This window comes from Aptenodytes patagonicus, chromosome W (assembly GCF_965638725.1).
Source record: "Aptenodytes patagonicus chromosome W, bAptPat1.pri.cur, whole genome shotgun sequence".
In the NCBI taxonomy this organism is placed as follows: Eukaryota; Metazoa; Chordata; class Aves; order Sphenisciformes; family Spheniscidae; genus Aptenodytes; species Aptenodytes patagonicus.
This window is the reverse complement of record NC_134981.1, coordinates 20,694,572-20,718,223: the sequence shown is the minus strand read 5'-3', so window position 1 is coordinate 20,718,223 and position 23,652 is coordinate 20,694,572. Positions and strand designations below refer to the sequence as shown.

General features: G+C 44.8%; 1 protein-coding gene across 1 annotated transcript in view; it reads left to right on the top strand.

Annotated features, from left to right (window-relative positions):
• The window catches only part of LOC143171864 (mitochondrial nicotinamide adenine dinucleotide transporter SLC25A51-like), a 34,297-nt gene extending 26,517 nt beyond the window's left edge, over positions 1–7,780 (top strand). Inside the window, 2 exon segments of the mRNA XM_076360972.1 lie at positions 6,613–6,626; positions 6,628–7,780. Of these exon segments, the coding sequence (XP_076217087.1) occupies positions 6,613–6,626; positions 6,628–7,522 (909 nt within the window). The 3' untranslated portion in view covers positions 7,523–7,780.
• Positions 7,781–23,652: the final 15,872 nt, after the last annotated feature.

The window sequence follows — 23,652 nt, the reverse complement described above, 5'->3', positions numbered from 1 at the left end:
GGGAAAACAATCACAGAAAGGGGTTCTTCCAGGAAAATTGCTGCTCCAGTTTCCAGCGGGCAGTTCCCTGGACAGAGTAGAAGGGCTGATTTTACTTCTGATCTTAATGAAGAGACTTATGACTCGTATTTACAAGAAGTGAGTAACGAATACTATGACCAAGACTTGAGGGGCCCTGCCTCCAGCCAGGGGGAGGAAAGGGACAACCGGGTTTACCGGACTCTGTGGATTCGGTGGCCTGGCACATTGGACGCACAGAAGTATAAGGCTCTAGTGGACACCAGTGCACAGTGTACCCTAATGCCATCAAGATATATAGGGGCAGAACCCATCTGTATTTCTGGGGTGACGGGGGGATCCCAACAGCTAACTGTACTGGAAGCCGAAGTAAGTCTAACTGGGAATGGGTGGCAGAAGCACCCCATTGTGACTGGCCCAGAGGCTCCATACATCCTTGGCATAGACTACCTCAGGAGAGGGTATTTCAAGGACCCAAAAGGGTACCGGTGGGCTTTTGGTAGAGCTGCCTTGGAGATGGAGGAAATTAAACAGCTGTCCACCTTGCCCGGTCTCTCGGAGGACACGTCTACCGTGCGGTTGCTGAAGATCGAAGACCAACAGGTGCCAATCGCTACCACCACGGTGCACTGGTGGCAATATCGCACCAACCGAGACTCCTTGATTCCCATTCATGAGCTGATTCGTCGACTGGAGAGCCAAGGAGTGATCAGCAAGACTCGTTCACCCTTTAACAGTCCCATATGGCCAGTGCGGAAGTCTAATGGAGAGTGGAGACTGACAGTAGACTGTCGTGGCCTGAATGAAGTCACACCGCCGCCGAGTGCTGCTGTGCCAGACATGCTAGAACCTCAATACGAACTGGAGTCAAAGGCAGCCAAGTGGTATGCCACAACTGATATTGCTAATGCGTTTTTCTCAATCCCTTTGGCAGCAGAGTGCAGGCCACAGTTTGCTTTCACTTGGAGGGGCGTCCAGTACACCTGGAACCGACTGCCCCAGGGGTGGAAACACAGCCCCACCATTTGCCATGGACTGATCCAGACTGTGCTGGAACAGGGTGAGGCTCCGGAACACCTGCAATACATTGATGACATCATCATATGGGGCAACACAGCAGGAGAAGTTATTGAAAAAGGGAAGGAAATAGTCCAAATCCTGCTGAAGGCCGGTTTTGCCATAAAACAAAGTAAGGTCAAGGGACCTGCACAGGAGATCCAGTTTTTAGGAATAAAATGGCAAGATGGACGTCGTCAGATCCCAATGGATGTGATCAACAAAATAACAGCCAGGTCTCTACCAACTAGGAGAAAGGAAACACAAGCTTTCTTGGGCGTCGTGGGTTTTTGGAGAATGCATATTCCAAATTACAGTCTGATTGTAAACCCTCTCTATCAAGTGACCTGGAAGAAGAACGATTTCAAATGGGGCCCTGAGCAACGACAAGCTTTTGAACAAATTAAAGAGGAGATAGTTCATGCAGTAGCCCTGGGGCCAGTCCGGGCAGGACAAGATGTAAAAAATGTGCTCTACACCGCAGCCGGGGAGAACGGCCCTACCTGGAGCCTCTGGCAGAAAGCACCAGGGGAGACTCGAGGTCGACCCCTAGGGTTTTGGAGTCGGGGATACAGAGGATCCGAGGCCCGCTATACTCCAACTGAAAAAGAGATATTAGCAGCATATGAAGGGGTTCGAGCTGCTTCAGAAGTGATTGGCACTGAAGCACAGCTCCTCCTGGCACCCCGACTGCCGGTGCTGGGCTGGATGTTCAGAGGGAGGGTCCCCTGTCCACATCATGCAACTGATGCTACATGGAGTAAGTGGGTCGCACTGATCACACAACGGGCTCAAATAGGAAGTCCCAGTCGCCCAGGAATCTTGGAAGTGATCATGGATTGGCCAGAGGGCAAAGATTTTGGAATATCGCCAGAGGAGGAGGTAATGCGTGCTGAGGAAGCCCCACTGTATAATAAACTACCAGAAAATGAGAAGCAATATGCCCTGTTCACTGATGGGTCCTGTCGTCTTGTGGGAAAGCATCGGAGGTGGAAAGCTGCTGTATGGAGTCCTATGCGACAAGTTGTAGAAACTGCTGAAGGAGAAGGTGAATCGAGCCCATTTGCAGAAGGAAAGCCATCCAGCTGGCTTTAGACATTGCTGACCGAGAAAAGGGGCCAGTGCTCTATCTCTATACTGACTCATGGATGGTGGCAAATGCCCTGTGGGGGTGGTTGCAGCAATGGAAGCGGAGCAACTGGCAGCGCAGAGGCAAACCCATCTGGGCTGCCGCATTGTGGCAAGATATTGCTGCCCGGGTGGAGAACCTGGTTGTAAAAGTCTGTCACGTAGATGCTCACGTACCCAAGAGTCGGGCCACTGAAGAACATCAAGACAACCAGCAGGTGGATCAGGCTGCTAAGATTGAAGTGGCTCAGGTGGATCTGGACTGGCAACATAAGGGTGAATTATTTCCAGCTCGGTGGGCCCATGACATCTCCGGACGTCAAGGAAGAGATGCAACATACAGATGGGCTCGTGATCGAGGGGTGGACTTGACCATGGACACTATTGCGCAGGTTATCCATGAATGTGAAACATGCGCTGCGATCAAGCAAGCCAAGCGGTTAAAGCCCCTCTGGTATGGAGGACGATGGCTGAAATATAAATATGGGGAGGCCTGGCAGATCGATTATATCACACTCCCACAAACCCGCCAAGGCAAGCGCCACGTGCTTACAATGGTGGAGGCAACCACCGGATGGCTGGAAACATATCCCGTGCCCCATGCCACTGCCCGGAACACTATCCTGGGCCTTGAAAAGCAAGTCCTATGGCGACATGGCACCCCAGAAAGAATTGAGTCAGACAACGGGACTCATTTCCAAAACAACCTCATAGACACCTGGGCCAAGGAGCACGGCATTGAGTGGGTGTATCACATCCCCTATCATGCACCAGCCTCTGGGAAAATTGAACGATACAATGGACTGTTAAAGACTACGCTGAGAGCAATGGGTGGCGGGACATTCAAACATTGGGATACGCATTTAGCAAAGGCCACCTGGTTAGTCAACACGAGGGGATCTGCCAATCGAGCTGGCCCTGCCCAGTCAGAACTCTTACGTACTGTAGATGGGAATAAAGTCCCTGTAGTGCACATAAAAAATATGCTGGGGAAGACAGTCTGGGTTATTCCTGCCTCGGGCAGAGGCAAACCCATCCGTGGGATTGCTTTTGCTCAAGGACCTGGGTGCACTTGGTGGATAATGCGGAAGGATGGGGAAGTCCGATGTGTACCTCAAGGGGATTTGATTTTGGGTGAGAATAGCCAATGATCTGAATTATGTAATGTTAAGTACTAATTATAGTTATAAAAGTTATACTAATAATACACAGATATACTAATAATATTATATGCCATACTAATGTTATTACAATAAGAATCACCCAGACCAATGAAGAATAACTTCAGTGAAACCAAGCAAAGCACAGTGATGATGGTACCAGAACTGACTTCAACATGAAACAATCCAACACCACATACCATCTCCATTTTTCCTGCCCTGGAAGATTATTATGACAGATGGAGCCCGAAGTCATGGACTAAATGAACTCACCGAACATTTTAGAGGGATGGCCCACAGACTAAGGGAATGATATCTCTGTGTGTGTGTGTGTGTGTGTGTGTATATAGTAAAAAAAAAAAGGGGTTGGTGATTAATGAAAATGTACTGGAAAATGTGAGACTTGAGCATGACTCAGATGGTATAGAATAAGGGGTGGATATTGTCCTGGTTTCGGCAGGGATAGAGTTAATTTCCTTCCTAGTAGCTGGTACAGTGCTGTGTTTTGGATTTAGGATGAGAACAAAGTTGATAACGCACCGATGTTTTAGTTGTTGCTAGGTAATGCTTACACTAGCCAAGGACTTTTTAGTTTCCCATGCTCTACCGACTGAGAAGGCTGCAGGTGCACAAGAAGCTGGGAGGGGGCACAGCCAAACTGGCCAAAGGGACATTCCATACCATGTGACGTCATGCTCAGCATATAAACTGGGGAAAGCTGGCCGGGGGAGCCGCTGCTCGGGGACTGGCTGGGCATCGGTCAGCGGGTGGTGAGCAATTGTACTGTGCATCACTTGCTTTGTGTATTATTATTATTATCATCATATTATTATTATCATTTTATTTCAATTATTAAACTGCTTTTATCTCAACCCACGAGTTTTTCTAACTTGTGCTCTTCCAATTCTCTCCCCCATCCCACCGGTGGTGGGGGGAGTGAGCGAGCGGCTGTGTGGTGCTTAGTTGCCAACTCTGGTTAAACCACGACACCAGTACAGCAGCACAGAAACAGCAGCAATGCCCTGTCCATCTGCCAGCCCAGGCGCATGGCCATTGCTGTTATCAAAGTGTTCCCAGGCACAGCAGAGTAAGCTGATAAGCCGTACAGCAAGCAGCAAAAGCAAAAAGCAGCCACTAACGAGCACTAGACACTAATATACAGTAAAGCAAGCAAGCCCCATGGCAACCACAGGAGCCTGTCAATTAATAGCTAAACAGCAATAACAGCTATAAATTCGATCTAGCACATTCCAATCAAATCATTATCTCGAACCCTTTGAGCCCCACGTTGGGCGCCAAAAAGGACTGTCGTGGTTTAACCCCAGCTGGCAACTAGGCACCATACAGCCACTCGCTCACTCCCCCCTGGTGGGATGGGGGAGAGAATCTGAAGGGTAAAAGTGAGAAAACTCGTGGGTTGAGATAAAGACAGCTGAATAAGTAAAACAAAAGCTTTTTGTGCAAGCAAAGCAAAATAAGGAATTCATTCACTACTTCCCATCAGCAGGCAGGTGTTCATCCATCTCCAGGAAAGCAGGGCTCCATAACGCGTAACGGTTACCTGGGAAGACAAACGCCATCACTCCAAACGTCCCCCCTTCCTTCTTCTTCCCCCAGTTTTTTATTGCTGAGCATGACGTCATATGGTATGGAATATCCCTTTGGTCAGTTGGGGTCAGCTGTCCTAGCTGTGTCCCCTCCCAACTTCTTTTGTACCCCCATCCTACTCACTGGCGGGGCGGTATGAGAGGCAGAAAAGACCTTGACTCTGTGTAGGCACTGCCCAGCACTAACGATAACATCCCTGTATTACCAACACTGTTTTCAGCACAAATCCAAAACATAGCATCATACTAGCTACTATGAAGAAAATTAACTCTATCCCAGCCAAAACCAGCACAGTGACACAGCGGGCCTTTGAAATTACGGCTGAAAGCAAAGGGTCTGTCATAAACACTTCTGAGAAAAATTGCATTGCCTGATCATTGCAAGTTCTCAAATCATATGCATGAGAACTTTTTTAAACTACATGAGGATTATCAAGGTAATGCTATAGTTTTAAACTGCTCCTTACTTCATAAATCCAGCTACTCCATAGAAAGAAATATGTACCTTATAAAACTGAGTTAGATCTCTTATTTTTTTTCCTCAGAAGAAATCAGAAGTGATGTTGGCCACAGGTTGCTATTGCCAACACAACTGGTGACTAGTTGTCAGAAGTCTTATGAATCCTCAGTGTTGTACATGTTATATTACTGAGCGACACTCTTACCACTGCAGTAGTGAAGTTGGTATAACTCTAAATATATAAGTTGGGGTGCCAGATAAGACTGTAGCTTAGTTGCAGGTGTGGCTATTTTAGTATATGCAGATAGAACTAAGTTGATCCTAGGAACAATATATATTAGTATAGATGAAGTGGTACAAGCTCCCCAATGTGAATTCCTCACTACTGCCATAACTTCATATCAGGATAAATGCTTCATCTTTGTAAATCACTTCTATGGTGCTGTTCCTTGGCAAACATTAAAGAGCATAATATTATGCAACAGTGGCAGATCATGTATTGCCTATTAAGGACTAATTCTCCGTTTTATTTAATGAAACTCTGTTCACTGTGTCCTTCAGGATCTTAGCTCTAGCAGAGCTCAATGTATTCTTTAGCTTTTCTATATTCTTTTACTTCTCTATAGTAAACTAATGCTGATAATTAAAATTCTTATTTAAATTATTCATTGTTGTCTGCCACAGGGAAATACTGGCAGGAATGATCAGAATTTGTAATGCTAAGCCATGTGTAGAGTGTGTGTGTGTGTTTTCCAAAACCTTGGTAATTTGTGTTGTATCTTACTAGTGTTAGAATAGAACATTCAGCATTTGAATTCCTTGACATACTGTACTGGAAACTTAATGTGTAAACTTCCTATTTCTCCCTGACATTTTCAGCTGTAATGTGGCACTGGAGGGGTTCATATGTCTATTTGTTTTAATTTAGTTTGGTTTTAATCAACAAAACATAAAGGGAGAAAAAAAAAAAGGGCTAGTTTTTCAGGTCCTTGGATCTGGTGTAGAAAATTGTGCATTTTGCATCATCTATCAGATGAAGCATTTGTCACACTGTTCCACTGAATTTGATGAAGTTTCTTCAGGATGTAAAATGTTGAACAGTGTGCACATGATGTGTGTGTGTGAACTAAAAAAGCTGTGTCACATGCCGTTTTGTTCACATTCTTTTCTTTTTTTGACATAGGAAAAGAAATCTAAAATATATTAAGGGGAAAAAAAAGATGGATTCACAAGATTGTGTCCCAACAAATTCAAAGCAAGATATCAGCCATCACATAAAGAGTAGCTCTGGTAAACATTATCTTTGTGGCTATTGTGCAGCCTTCACCAATATAGCAGTCACCTTTCCCATCCAGAAGGTCCTCTTTCGACAACAGTTGTATGGCTTGAAAACAAAGGATGCAGTACATCAGCTGCAGAAAGATGGAATTCGAAATCTCTATCGTGGAATCCTTCCTCCATTAATGCAAAAAACAACCACCCTGGCTCTAATGTTTGGCTTGTATGAAGATTTCTCCTCCTTGCTCCATAGTCACACAAGTGCACCTGAACTTCTAACTCGCAGCATGGCAGCAGTGCTTGCAGGGACCACGGAAGCCCTTCTTACACCTTTTGAACGAGTCCAGACTTTGCTTCAGGACTACAAACATCATGACAAATTTACAAACACTTACCAGGCTTTCAAGGTACTAAAAGTCTATGGGATTAGAGAATATTATCGGGGTTTGGTGCCTATTCTGCTCCGGAATGGAAGCAGTAACATCCTCTTCTTTGGCCTACGAGGACCTATCAAACAGTGTCTGCCTGAAGCAACTTCTTATAGCACTCACTTGGTCAATGACTTTATCTGTGGAGGACTGTTGGGCGCCATGCTGGGATCCTTATTTTTCCCAATGAATGTTGTAAAAGCTCGCATGCAATCTCAAATTGGTGGCGAATTTCAGTCTTTTTCAAAAGTTTTTGTGACGATCTGGCTAGAACGTGATAAAAAATTGATGCATCTTTTCAGAGGAGCCCATCTGAATTACCATCGTTCTGTCCTGTCCTGGGGCATAATCAATGCAACATATGAATTCTTGCTAAAGCTGTTATGAAAAATGTTACCTTCCTTTGAAGCCCCTCTATTCACTTGGGTATTTGTACATTTGAGGTCACTTAGTCTCTGGGAATAGATTAATTTATGGAACTTTTTGTGAATAACATGGAGTACCATGAAACTTGGAGAGAATTCAAAGCAGCAGTTACATTTCAGTAGGGGGATGAGTGATATTGTTAGTGGCTGCTTAGTGTGAAAGGTAATTAGTCTTATTAACAACCTTCAATATTTATGGGGTAAATGGCAATACATCTAAATCTTGATGCAATTGAATATACTTCTAAACAAGTTAAAGTATTTATATGCTGGTGGATAAATTTACCCACAGTGGAATAACTAGACAAATGCAAAGTAAAAAAAATATTTGTATATTGGTCTAGTAGCTTATTCTATCATTTCCGATGTTTCCTAATACTCCCAGTGATCAAATTTTTCACTGTGCACATTGTATAATATGGAAGTCAAGAAGGGGCCAATGAAAGCTACTTCTCTTGCTTGATACACTACAGAGGGTTAAGAACTAAACTTTCAAATGTCTTGGGGTTATAAATTATCTTTGGAGTTTGAATAGAAGCTGCCAATTTCTGATGAGGATGACTTTCTTTCTGAACCTCAAGTTTAAACTGAGCCTACACAAGCTATTTTGCCAATCATTTTACTGCTCAGCTTTAACATGAACATCATCTCATTCATCAACATAAGGGTAGCTACTGAATATTTAACTTCAGTGTAAACTGACCCAGTGCAAAGTGGGATTGTGCCTATGTATGTGTGTGCCTTGAAATGGAAAGGTGGAAGGAGCGAAACAGCAATTTTATCTCAAGCTTTAAAAGTGTTCTTCCTTGTTGAAAGACCTTCTATTTGCAAATTTGGTATACTCAAGTTTTCTGCTTTTGTATTGCTTTGTTTCTGTCGCAAACATATGAAAACTGATCTCTCTCTGTAATGCTCACACAGTAATACAGCTTCCTCTGATTGTCAAACTACTTGATTAACAGCTTTTTTTTTTATCTTTTGCAAACTTTTTTTGTTTAATTTGGGCTGTGGCAGAATTTTACATCGGCACTGACAAAGTGAGATCTCTGGGTATAAGCATTTAAGGCCTTAAAGGGAAAGCAAGCATAACTACCAAACAGGTAACAGTCTTAATACTTTTTTTTTTTTCGGGGGGGGGGGGTATGCATGAAAGTTCATGAAGTATTCTTTGTTTTGGGGGGTGGGGGCAGGAAAGCTTTCAGAACCTATTTTGAATTGTTCTTTTCCTAGGCTTTAGGCCCTGTAAAACTATCAGTGATAATACAGTAAAGCAATAAAAGGAGTTGTGTGGCTAATAACTTACACTTCAAGCATTTGTAATTTGGTTAACAGATAACAATATGCAGTAAAGACAGGGGTGTGGTCAGCTGCTATGCATGAAGGTTACTTGCATGTTTCATTCACCAACAAAGAGAAAGGTGTAAAAGTGTATTAGAAAACATATAAACATGACCCCAAGTGAATCCTAGAGTGAGGAAGAAAAAAACCAAACAAACCATCAACATGAACATCATATTCCACCTGGCCATGGACTCCAGATGCTAACAACTCACCATAAGCACTCCCCCACCACCACCAGAATGAAACCACTGACTTTAGGACCCAGAAGAGCAGTGAAAGAGTGAGCGTAACACCAGGAAAAGGGATAGAAACTAAGAGGGGTGTGTGTGTTACAATTTTAACTACATCATTATTCTTTCTTTTCCTGTAACAATTAGATCTGGACTAATAATGATTAGACTCTCAAGATCTGAATTACACTAACAATAAATTTTTGGTTTTACTTATGTATATAAGGTGTACTTTCTCTTTGCCCATAAACAAAATTTTGAGTGTCTCAGTTCCAGCAGCTTTGGAGCCTGCGAAGGCACAAGTTAGTTCACAAAGGAGAGCACTCAACCATACAAGAAGCCTCACCAAAAAAAAAAAAAAAAAGATTCCTACATTACATAATTAAAACAGTTGTGCTTTTCCTTAGTTTTAGACAGTTTTCTTACCTCAAGCAGCAACAGCCCACTAACTACAACTAGTTTTCATTTCCAGTTTTAAGCCTTTCCATTTGGGCTGATATCTCCCTGTTCACAAATGGCTTTAGCAGAATTTTATGAGGAAAGCAGAGCTTTTCATCTGCCTTCAAAGGCTTGATGTTTGAGCAAAAAGAGACTTTCTATTCCACAACGGGTTTTGGGTTGTTTGGGGTTTTTTTTGAGTCAATGGAATGATTAATTGCACGGTTAACTAGTTTGTAATTATTGTACTAGCCTCAGCATGCTACCTGCTTCTAGGCTCTCAGGAGTCAACTGTTCCTGCTCCAAAGTATCTGTGATGGTGTGACAGCAACAGGCAGACTGAAGGAGGAAAACAGACATTTTATATGCAAACAAAACAATTTGTGTAAGCACTGGGTATAAGTACTTAAGGCCTTAAAGGGAAAGCAAACATTCTAATGGTAGGGAGTGGGCAGAAATCAGTGAGCATTTCTATAAGAGAGCTCAGTTTAAGACAAATACATTAAAAGAGAAAAAAAAATCTATTATAAAAATGCACTGAGTTACTTTATTAAATGCTTAATTTATTATGCAAGATGAGAAACTGTCCACAAACAGTCAGTATCAGCCCTCTTTTGAATATACTCAATATATTGTATTAGACGTCTATACTTTTTATCATAGAATCATAGAATAGCCCATGTTGGAAGGGACCCTGAAAGATCATCTGGTCCAACCTTTCATGGGAAAGGGAGCCTAGATGAGATATTCTAGCAAAATGAAACCTCAAGTATTTAAAAAATATTCTATGTGCACCATATTTTCCCTCATAATAAAAAATGTTAAACTTAGTTGGAAAGACTTGTTCATTGCTGTAGAGAATGCAATGTTAAGGGATGTTAAGAGTAGCCACCTCCTCCAGCAGCTCTGGCCCAGGACTCCCTCCTGCCCAGCTGCTGGAGTCCAGCCTGGTGTGCCCAGGGACCCAGGGTCTCTGCCCAGGCTGAGGGACACGGCTGCAACTATCCTGTCTGCAGGTTCAATCAGTAGCAAAGCTGAAGCATGTATCCCAGAAACACACACACACAGAGGACATACACAGGACACCGACACGGCCAGTTACACAGACTGCTGCAGACAAGGCACTGCCTTCAACAGCACCTACATACAGGACTCACATAAAACAAACATAGACAGCCAAGTCCCCTTCCTCCTTTTTGACTGGCAGAGGTAGAAGTTCACTAGTGAAGGCACATACACAACACTCTCTAGATTCACAAGCACACACACATTCGGGGATTCCCCCAAGTACCGGCATGGCCCCTCTGTCTGCCTGGTACCCCTGCCCAAATCCCAGGCCCTCTTATCTGCTTCATGGGTCTCCTACTCGATGGCTAGCCCAGCTTGATGCTCGCTAGCAAACACGCACACACTCACACACTTGTCCCACAGGCACTCCACTCTCACAAGTCCCCCTGGGCATACCAGCACGGACCCTTGCCTGCCTGATACCCCAGCCCAGACCCAAGGCCCCAGCTACTCACCAGCTAGTCCAGCTTGAAGTTTGCTAGTGAATACACATGCACACTCCCTCCACACACCAGATTTGGGGACGATACAGACACTCACCCCCCGCCCTAGTGGCTGGCACCAGGCACATGGGCTGTGGTGCGTGGTCCTGCTCCAGCCTCCGGCACTGAGGAGCCCCTCACTCACACCAGTCCCTCCCAGTAGCTGGTTTTTGGGGTACACACCGTTCCTACCCCAGTAGCTGGAGGTTAAAGATCCCCACTCGTTCTAGCAGCTGATGCTGAGACCCCACTCACTGCAGTAGCTGACACCACAAGCAGGAGGCACCTACACCCCCGATCTGACTCCAGTGGCTGACTCCAAGTCCACTCATGCCAGTGCCCCCAGTAGCTGGCATTCTGCGCACAAAGGCTGCAGGACCTTCCCTAGATCCACAGGGCTATGGCCCCCTCCAACTAGGACCCCCGTTTGCTCCAGTAGCTGGCACCACAAGCAGGGGGCGCCTACACCCCTGGTCTGACTCAGACACACATAGATCTCACCAGTAGCTGGCACTTAGTCCTTGCAGCACACATACACACAGGACAGAGAGTGAGATTATGCAGACAGATAGTTAAGAAAACATTTAAGAATAAGATAGAAGAAGATAGGACAGACTGTGGCGATCAGGCAAAGGGCTCAGCTAGACAAGCATACTGATCAGCCCCGTTTTACACGCAACTGGCCCCTTTTACACCCTTTTCTGTCTACCCCCCCTTTTGTCCCTCCCTGCTCTCCTTTCCCCTGCACATCCCCTTCATGGGTTTGTACAGCTCTGTGGTGGGTTGACCTTGGCTGGCTGTCAGGTCCCCACCTAGCCACTCTCTCACTCCCCCTCCTCAGCAGGACAGCAGGGAGAAAATATGATGAAGCAGCTTGTGGGCTGAGATAAGGACAGTGAGATCACTCACCAATTACCGTCATGGGCAAAACAGACTCGTTGTGGGGAAGATTAATTTAATTTGTTGTCAGTTAAAAATAGAATAGGATAATGAGAAATAAAACCAGAACTAAATCCACCTTCTCAACTTCTCTTCTACCTCCTCCCCTGCCACCGAGCAGTGCAGGGGGGATGGGGGATGGGGATTGCGGTCAGTTCATAAAGCTTCGTCACCACCACTCCTTCCTCCTCACACTTTTCCCCAGCTTCAACGTGGGTTCCCTCCCACGGGATACAGTTCTTCATGAACATCTCCAGCATGGGTCCTTCCCACGGGCTGCAGTCCTTCAGGAACAGACTGTTCCAGCATGGGTCCCCCGTGAGGCCACAGGTCCTGCCAGAAAATCTGCTCCTGTGTGGGCTCCTCTCCACGGGCCGCAGTTCCTGCCAGGAGCCTGCTCCAGCGTGGACTTCCCATGGGGTTACAGCTTCCTTCAGGGCACATCCACCTGCTCCAACATGGGATCCTCCACAGGCTGCAGGGTGGATATCTGCTCCACTGTGGTCCTTCATGGGCTGCAGGGGGACCATGTGCATCACTATGGTCTTCACCATGGGCTGCAGGGGAATCTTTGCTCTGCTGCCTAGAGCACCTCCTCCCCCTCCTTCTTCACTAACCTTGGTGTCTGCAGGATTGCTTCTATCACATTTTCTCACACCTCTCTCTCCCAGCTGCTGTTGCGCAGCATTTTTTACCCTTTCTTAAATATGTTATCACAGAGGCACTACCACCGTCACTGATTGGCTCAGCTTTGGGCAGCGGCAGGTCCATCTCAGAGCCATCTGGAACTGGTTGTCAAACATGGGAGCAGCTCCTGATCTCTTCTCACAGAAGCCTCCCATGCAGCCCCCCCCTCCCCACTACCAAAACCTTGCCACGTAAACCAAATACAAGCTCTATCGATTCCAGTACCCCTCCAAGTTTCCCCCATGGTTTACAGTCTTATCAGTTGCAAAGTCCAGGTTGATCTTCCTGGAGGTGGCACCTGTAGTTTCTTGATAGCCCATCAATTAGTGTGACTGGCAAGGTTTGTTTCTTGTCATTGTCCCCATGTTTGTTTTGTCAGGTTGGTCTGTATATTTTGGTTTTGGTTTCCCTCTTTTTCCCTTAGTTTCCCAATTGACAAGGACCCCAATCAGATAAACTTGCTGGAATAAATATTCTCACACTCTAACATACCCTCACCAATTCATGTGCCTGGCCAGGTTTGGTTTTCATCACTGCCTCCCTTACCATTTGTCAGTCAGGTTTGTGTCCCAGTATGTTCTTGTTTAGGGCTGCCTTTTTGCTTTGAAAAATGTCCTTGACCAGATACCCTTAATGGAGCATACACTCTCCTTCCACATACCCTTTGTCCTGGTTTCGGCAGGGATAGAGTTAATTTCCTTCCTAGTAGCTGGTACAGTGCTGTGTTTTGGATTTAGTATGAGAATAATGTTGATAACACACTGATGTTTTAGTTGTTGCTAAGCAGTGCTTACACTAGTCAAGGACTTTTCAGCTTCTCATGCCCTGCCAGCGAGAAGCTGGGAGGGGACACAGCCAGGACAGCTGACCCAAACTGGCCAAAGGGCTATTCCATACCATATGACGTCATGCTCAGTGTATAAACTGGGGGGGAGTTAGCCAGGGGGTGGTGACCGCTGCTCAGGAACTGGCTGGACATTGGTCGGCAGGTGGTGAGCAATTGCATTGTGCATCACTTATTTTGTATATTCTTTTATCATCATTATTATTATTATTTTCCCTTCCTTTTCTGTCCTATTAAACTGTCTTTATCTCAACCCGCAAATTTTACTTCCCCCCCCCCCCCCCCCCCCCCCCGATTCTCTCCCCCATCCCACTGGTGGTGGTGGGAGTGAGCGAACAGCTGTGTGGTGTTCAGCTGCCTGCCGGGTTAAACCACAACACCTTGTTGTAAATAGTTGTAAGATAAAATGCTGGACTAATCAAGCATGCATCAAACATACAAGGCCAAAGCTAACGAGCACATCATGAGAGACAGATAAGTACTAGCAGAAACTGGACGAGGACAACCAAAATGTGGCAAATGGCAGTGATGAGCCAATTTGTGACCATATAAGGAGAAGGGCCCAAAGGTTCAAGAAAAGTTCACCTCCTGCAAAGACCACAAGAGACCACGAGAGACCTCCAGAGACCACCTAAGACACCTGAAGATGCTCCTAAGGACTCATAACGCATGCGTGAAGGACTATGCAGATATTATAATTAGTTCCTAGAAATATAATGAATATGCATGATTTTTCCAAGAAATTATTATGAATATGTATATCGCAGAACCATATAAGGGACAGTTGATGCAACATACGGTGTGCATGCTAGGAGGAGAGATCCCCCATGCACCCAGCCGAATAAAGTAATGCCTGCTCTTTAATACACCCAGTGTTAAGGAGTTTTATTCCCGATTTTTGGTGACAACCTTACATGCACCATTGGCTGAAATCAGGCAATAAAAAGTTTCTCCTTCACACTGGACAGAAGTAGTTAAGGAGCAATGTCAGCTTATTTATTCTATTCTAACTTGTTTTTTTAAATCCTGGAAAACAGATCTATTTTTCTTAACTTTCATTTGGCAAGTGTTTTTCCTGTGTTCTTAAGGGCCTACATTTCATATAGCAATAGACCCTTGTTTTATGGTGGCAGAATCCTTTTCCACACAAGTGTTACTTGAAATCTTATTAAAAAACAAAACAAAAAACCAAAACACACACCCCCCAAACCAAACCCAACCCCACCCCCCAACAAAACATTAAGTAAGTTTGCTGATGATACTAAATTAGGAGGAGCTGTGGACTCCCTCGAGGGTAGAGAGGCCTTACAGAGAGATCTGGACAGACTAGAGAGCTGGGCGATCACCAACCGTATGAAATTTAACAGGAACAAGTGCTGGATTCTCCACCTGGGACGGGGTAATCCTGGTTATACATACAAATTGGGGGATGAGAGGCTGGAGAGCAGCCCCACAGAAAGAGATCTGGGGATTTGGGTGGATGGCAAGTTGAATATGAGTCAACAGTGTGCCCTGGCAGCCAAAAGGGCCAGCCGTGTCCTGGGGTGCATCAAGCACAGCATAGCTAGCCGGTCGAGGGAGGTGATTGTCCCACTCTGCACTGCACTGGTGCGGCCCCACCTCGAGTACTCTGTGCAGTTTTGGGTGCCTCAATACAAGAAGGACATCAAACTATTGGAGTGTGTCCAGAGGAGGGCGACCAAGATGGTGAAAGGTCTCGAGGGCAAGACTTATGAGGAGCGGCTGAGGTCACTTGGTTTGTTCAGCTTGGAGAAGAGAAGGCTGAGGGGCGACCTCATCGCAGTCTACAACTTCCTCAAGGGGGGCAGCGGAGGGGGAGGTGCTGATTTCCTCTCTCTGGTGACCAGCGATAGGACACAAGGAAATGGAATGAAGCTGCATCAGGGGAAGTTCAGATTGGACCTTAGGAAAAGGTTCTTCACTGAGAGGGTGGTCGGTCACTGGAACAGGCTCCCCAGGGAAGTGGTCACGGCACCAAGCCTGTCAGAGTTCAAGGAGCGTCTGGATGATGTTCTTAGTCATATGGTTTAGTTTTAGGTAGTCCTGCGAGGAGCGGGGAGTTGGACTCGATGATCCTTATGGGTCCCTTCCAACTTGAGATATTCTATGATTCTAAGCATAAGGAGGAATTTGAAAGACTTGCAATGATGAATGTGTGTGAGTACAAACTACTCACAAAAGGAGGGAATGAAGGGGAAATTCAAATTCTAACTGCACAGCAATGGAAATCTGTGACCAAGGAATTATCTGACATGGAGGGCAAGAAGGCCTACCTGCAGAAGGGGTTAAACTGGCTGGAAGCAGGAATGCCAGAGACTAGATGATTCCCATTAAGGGAGTGAAGTTTGCTGAAGAGATAACAAATGCTGCAGCATTGTCTAGTAACAATCTGGGAATATAGGTGCTCAGGGGCCACTTCTAGTAAACAGAGCTGGTGCTGGATGATGAACCCAACACCAGGTTAAGGTGCCTGATGCTGACGGTCACATGATGGGTTCTGGTGCAAATGTATCTGTATTGAGTTTACATGGCAAGGTTTTGGTAGCAGGGGGCTGCAGGGGTGGCTTCTGTGAGAAGATGCCCCCATGTCAGAACACAGCCAGTTCCAGCCAGCTCCAAGACGGACCTGCCACTGGACAAAGCTGAGCCAGCAAATATCCACCCTGCAGCCCGTGGAGGACCCCGCACCGGAGCAGGTGGGTGTGCCCTGAAGGAAGCTGCAGCCTGTGAAGATCCCACGCTGGAGCAGGCTCCTGGCAGGAACTGCAGCCCGTGGAGAGGAGCCCATGCTGGAGCAGGTTTTCTGGCAGGACCTGTGGCCCCACGGGGGACCCCCACTGGAACAGTCTGTTCCTGAAGGACTGTATCCCATGAAAAGGATGGGGTGCTTTCATCTAGCTCCTTTATTTCCACTTGTCTTGGTTTGGTCATGGCAAACCTTAATACTTCCACAGGATTAATTTTTAAGACTACAATTTGTATCTAGCAGTTTTTCCACACACGACTACTATCATCAGAGGACTGTCAGTGGTAAGATACACAGGCAGATGACTAGCCCCTGGCCTGAAGTTTAGCAAACTCAGCAGACTATGAGAAACTATTGGACATGACATGGGAAATTGCTGAACATAACAAATAACACAGTGAGAAGCTGACAAAAGTTGCTGTGAGGAATGACCAGATTTCACAGATAGTTAAGGGGAAGGTATGCTTCACAGGTAATTGAAGGGGAGCATTGGGGACCTTTTGGGGAGTGGAATCTTAGAAAGCCAGCAGTGCTTAGGTAAATGTATCAGTAATACCATTAAGGCAAAGATGACCAAGATAACAGTATCAGAAATACCAAATTTAACAGAGGATAACGGAGGTCTCCTTGCCTGAAGGAGAATAGGTTCACTGCCCTCATAGCAGATGAGAGGCTAGGAGCTCTGTTCCAGCATCTGAGCCTGAACTACACAGCAGCACCAGAAGGAAGCAGTAAGTGATAGCAATAGATGACTCCCTGATGTGGGGGACAGAGGCCCTCATCTACCAACCTGACCCGCTATCTAGGGAGGTTTGATGTTTGCCAGAGACTCAGATCCAGGATATCATGGAGAAATTGCCAAGGCGTGACTAGTCCTCAGGCCATTATCTCCTGTTACTCTTCCAAGTAGGCATCAAGGATACAGCCAGAGGAGACATGAAGCATATCACACGTGACTACATGGTTCTGAGCATAATGATTAAGAGCATGAAGGCCCAAGTGCTGTTCTCCTCAAACCTGCTGGTGAGGGGAAAGGGCTGTAACAGCCCTAAGCGCACTAATAGGCCTTAATGGCCCTGATTAGCCTCACCTGGGGCCTCCACCCATACCTTCTGTCCATGGGCCCAGGAGCTCCATTTAAGCTCAGGCCTGGGTCTTCAGTTCCTGCTTAAGCTATGTTGTAGAAACACTAGTGTCTAGCTTAACAACAGCCATGCCTCTGTCTGTTCATAGATTGCATTGTTGTGAATCCCAACCTGTGAACCAACTTCCCTGTTTGACCTCAGATCTGCCTTATAACTATGGACCTACCTGGTAACCACCGGGCTGTGTCCAACTCTGGTTACCCTCAGACCTGACCTGCATATTGATTTCCTGGCTTGACCTCAGGCCTGTCTCATCACCAAGAACTTGCCCAAAGATCTAGATTCTTGGTTGAACCTTGCTACCATCTCCAGGTCTGTTCTGCTCACCTTGTTTGGGTATGGTGGGGGTGGGCCCTGGCTGGTGAGACCCCTGCCCTGACAGCTGTATTGGAGAATCACAGAATAGTTGAGGTTGTAAGGGACCTCCGGAGATCATCTGGTCCAACCCCTGTGCTCAGCTCCTGGCTCCCTGTCCCTTAAGGGGTAGACACCCTTCACTGCTCCTTTATAGTTGCCTCAAGCCTTCCTGAGCCAAGCACCATGGAGCTTGGCTCACAGTCATGCGGAGCCTCACCCCTATGACTCCTCCTGATGGACTAGCCTAGCTCTGATCTCTCCAAAGCATCAACCCCTTACTTGTTCAGATCAGCCTTTTATGAGCTGATCACTATCCTGTGATGGTACCCTTACTGGCCTCTCTTCTGAGCCTGACCCACATATTCTCACCTAGCCTGTTACTGAATCCATATGAAAGTTCCAGACATCCAAGCTGGTCCTTTGTGTAACACCCACACACACACACCCTGTCATCCTTGAACAGCCTGTATCCATAGATCACTGTAGGTCTGATAGCAAAGCCGCTTTATGAAGCCCAAAAGGTTGTACCATTTGTGTGGGACCCAGAACAGCGAAAAGCCTTCCTGAATTTAAAACAGGCTTTAATGACTGCACCGGCATTGGGACTTCCAGATCTAACCAAAGATTTTCAGTTATTTGTTCATGAAAGGCAACATCTTGCCCTCGGGATGCTGACTCAGAAAATGGGAAGCTGGAAAAGACCGGTTGGGTATTTCTCCAAACAACTGGACACTGTAAGCAAAGGATGGCCTACATGCCTCCGAGCAGTCGCCGCTACAGTGATGTTAATACAAGAAGCCCGGAAATTAACTTTGGGAAGGACAATAACAGTATATGTACCACACATGGTAATCACTGTTCTAGAACAAAAGGGGGGTCACTGGTTATCCCCTAGCAGAATGATGAAATATCAAGTGATTTTGCCAGAACAGGATGATGTCGTTTTGAAAACTACTAACTTAATTAACCCCGCAGTCTTTCTGAACTCCGTGCAGGAAGAAGGACAAATAGAGCATGACTGTTTGGTGACCATTGAACATGTCTATTCCAGTCGAGAAGACTTAAAGGATAGACCGCTGGAGGATCCTGATTGGGAATTATACACGGACGGTAGCAGTTTTGTGGAGGACGGGATCCGATATGCAGGATATGCGGTGACTACTGAGAATTCTGTTATAGAAGCAAATTCTTTACCCTGCACGACTTCAGCCCAAAAGGCAGAATTGATAGCCTTGACGAGGGCATTACAATTAAGTGAAGGAAAAAAAGTGAACATTTGGACTGATTCAAAATATGCCTTTGGCGTGGTACATGTTCATGGAGCCCTGTGGAAGGAAAGGGGATTATTATCCTCTCAAGGGACGAGTATTAAATACAAAGAAGAAATCTTAAAATTAATACAAGCAGTCCAAAAACCGATTAAGGTGGCAATCGTGCACTGTAAAGCACATCAATTGGGAAATACCAAAGAAATTATAGGAAACAAATTGGCAGACAGGACAGCTAGGAGAATTGCAAAAAGAGATGCCTTACAAATGGCATTGATCCCTACTAAAACCATTGCTTTACCAAGGGAGAAACCTAAGTATTCAGAGGAAGACGAGAAATTAGGTAAGTTGTTAGATGCAAAAAAGAACCTGGCAGGGTGGTGGATAACATCACAAGGCCAAGTAGTAGTCCCACCACTAATAATGAGAGAAATAATACAGACAAAACATAAGGAATGTCATTGGGGAGCGGAAGCATTGGTGACACTTTTAAGGAAACACATAGTATCAGTAAAAATGTTAGAAATGGCTAAAATGATAACTGCAAAATGTGAGATATGTTTGAAAAACAACCCAGTTATAAAGAAAAAGGTTCAAATGGGAATATTAAAATCGGGAATGGAACCAGGAGATTATTGGCAAATCGACTTTTCAGAATTACCTCGCCAAAAGGGGTATCGGTACATTTTGGTAGGGGTTGATACTTTTACAGGATGGCCAGAAGCCTTTCCCTGTCGGACCAACCAAGCAAAGGAAGTTATTAAGTGGCTATTGCAGGAAATTATCCCGAGATTTGGAGTACCGATCGGAATATCTTCAGATAGAGGTCCACATTTTATTGCAGAAGTGGTGCAGGGCGTTAGTAAAATGTTGGGAATTACTTGGAACTTACATACACCTTGGATGCCACAATCCAGTGGTAAAGTAGAAAGAATGAATCAAACACTGAAAAGACAGATAAGTAAAATATGTCAGGAAACTAATTTGAAATGGCCTCAGGCACTCCCATTGGCTCTTTTGCGAATTTGGGTTCAACCTAAGAGTGGAACCTTAATTAGTCCGTATGAGTTGTTATACGGAAAACCATATGAATCTCCAGAACCAAATTTGAATGTACATATAAAAGGTGTCCTGGTTTCAGCAGGGATAGAGTTAATTTCCTTCCTAGTAGCTGGTACAGTGCTGTGTTTTGGATTTAGGGTGAGAACAATGTTGATAACACACCGATGTTTTAGTTGTTGCTAGGTAATGCTTACACTAGTCAAGGACTTTTCAGCTTCCCATGCTCTACTGACTGAACAGGCTGGAGGTGCACAAGAAGCTGGGAGGGGGCACAGCCAGGACAGCTGACCGAAACTGGCCAAAGGGATATTCCATACCATGTGACGTCATGCTCAGTATATAAAGCTGGGGGAAGAAGAAGGAAGGGGGGGACGTTTGGAGTGATGGCGTTTGTCTTCCCAAGTAACCGTTACGCGTGATGGAGCCCTGCTTTCCTGGAGATGGCTGAACACCTGCCTGCCGATGGGAAGTAGTGAATGAATTCCTTGTTTTGCTTTGCTTGCGTGCGCGGCTTTTGCTTTACCTATTAAACTGTCTTTATCTCAACCCACGAGTTTTTCTCACTTTTACCCTTCTGATTCTCTCCTCCATCCCACCGGGGGTGAGTGAGCGAGCGGCTGTGTGGTGCTCAGTTGCCAACTGAGATTAAACCACGACAAAAGGAAAGCAAGACGTATATAATTATTTACTTTCTTTAGGAAAAACTTTGACTGTGCTTCGGAGTGTAGTTGTTTGGAACAGGCCTCTGTCCTTGGAGAATCCAGTACATGATTTCCAACCGGGAGACTATGTTTATGTGAAAACATGGACTTCTGAACCACTTCAGGAACGTTGGAAAGGACCTTTTCAGGTACTGTTGACTACCTTCACCGCCATCAAGAAAGCTGAATCAGAAGCGTGGATACACTACACCAGAGTGAAGAAAGCCCCACCATCATGGAAAATCATCAATAGGGATAATAAGACTTCAAAGTTGACTCTGAAATATGTCTAATTTTGTGTATTCTTTTCAGAAATGGGAATGGATATTGGTATGGATACTGGTTTGGATGTTAGTGGGAGTCAATTTTTTAGTAGAAAGAGAACCAATCAGAGACTTAGTAAAACATGGAAATTTATTGAAATTGAGATGTAATTCTACTCAAATTCCAGACCTTGATCCTGAGGAGATGATAGGAGAGTTGGAAAGAAGGTGGGAAAGAAAGAAAACTAGAAATAAAAGGCAAATAGAAGCACACCAATTGATACAACTCCCAAAAAGGACACAGGATGAAAATTTGATGCTAGGATTAATCAAAGAGTTTGCTAATTTGCAAAATGTGTCACAAATTACTGCTTGTTTACCAATTCCTAGAGCAGTAGGTGTTGTGGTTTAACCTCAGTCGGCAACTGAGCACCACGCAGCCGCTCGCTTACTCTCCCCACCCCCGGTGGGATGGGGGAGAGAATTGGAAGAGCACAAGTTAGAAAAACTCGTGGGTTGAGATAAAAACAGTTTAATAATTGAAATAAAATTATAATAATAATAATATGATAATAATAATAATAATACACAAAGCAAGTGATGCACAGTACAATTGCTCACCACCCGCCGACCGATGCCCAGCCACTCCCTGAGCAGCGGCCCCCCCCGGCCAGCTTTCCCCAGTTTATATGCTGAGCATGACATCACATGGTATGGAATGTCCCTTTGGCCAGTTTGGCTGTGCCCCCTCCCAGCTTCTTGTGCACCTCCAGCCTTCTCAGTCAGTAGAGCATGGAAAACTAAAAAGTCCTTGGCTAGTGTAAGCATTACCTAGCAACAACTAAAACATCGGTGCGTTATCAACTTTGTTCTCATCCTAAATCCAAAACACTGTACCAGCTACTAGGAAGGAAATTAACTCTATCCCTGCCAAAACCAGGACAGTAGGGGAATCAGTCCCATGGGGAATTCTAACTATGAATTTGACAAAAATAGAAAAAAATGAAACAACACATTGTGAACCAAAACCTGTGGTGGAATGGCAAGAACAGATCACAACCATTCGAAAACAATGGAAATTCATGGGTTATCAGGATGACTGTGAAAAATTGTTAAACCATGTTTTTACTAGAACTCAGTCATCTTTCTTCTCTTTTGGCACAACAAATATGGGATATTGTTCCTATGATGAACAAAGAAAGAAAAATGTGAGTCGAATGATCATGGAATGGAAATGCGATAAGTCAGGTACGAGAAAATGAGGCAAATTGGGATTCTGTTTGGACTATGGCCATCCTATCTCAATATCAATACATGGCTAAGGCACCTTGGTGTTTTATTTGGGATGGAACAATTTTTGCGACCTGGCCAAATGTAAATGATAGAAGTAGTACATTACGAGAAAAGGAAAATATTGTGTCTTGGTGGAAGTGTGGGAAAGTGTATAATTGCAGTACCATTGATGAGGCAATTCAGGCCATTCCTCTGTTAGCTGCTGCTTTAAAATATGGATGTTTGTGTAGGGGCCTTAGGAACGATCTCAAATTAACCGAGGAATATATACCTAAGAGAGGAACAATATTTAGTTGTAAAAGATCTGCAATCCGGAGCCCAGGACACTTAGTGTGGACAATGAGTGATGGGACTTGGACGACTCATTTACCTGTGGATGGTAAAGTAAGACAAATAACATGAGGCATGCCAACCTTATGTCCAATTTGGAAGAGATCTCCTTTTAGAGGAGCATTAGAAAATTTAAAAGTGGAACGAGTAAAGAGGTCAGAAGTGGATGAAGAATGGAACGAACCTGAGTCTGGAGTGAAAGTCGGTTGGGCTTTGGAATCTTTGCTGACTCCTCTAGGAGTATATAGAAATAGAGAATGGATATATCAATTAACGGGACAAGTAGAAAGAATAGCTAATGTGACTAAAAAAGGATTCAAGGATCTGAATTTACAACTACAGGCAACTTCAAGGATGACTCTACAAAATAGAATGGCTTTGGATATGCTCTTATTAAAAGAGCATGGGGTTTGTGGATACTTGAAAGATAGGATTGATCATTGTTGCATACACATTCCGAATGTGACACAAGATGTGGAGCATGACTTAGATTTATTGGAGAAGGTAGAAGAGGATACTCAAAAGCTTCAGCAAGACATACAGGAAAGTTGGATAGATAAAATCTTCAAGGGACTAGGATGGAATTTGAGTTCATGGATAAAATCATTGATACACACTGCATTAATCTTATTGATAATCATTTTAACAATTAGTTTGATCTATTACTATCTAAAAAGGCAAATAAACAGTAAGACGACATTTAATCGAATGATCATCCAAGCAGTGGCCAGACAACAGGATGAACCAAATACATTTCCAAAGATTCCCACTAAGATCATTGAAATGTAGTGATTAGCACATCACTAAAATAGATATTAAAATGAAAGTATTGAAATGATTTTCAAAACTTTCAAAGGGGGGAAATGTTGAACTTTAT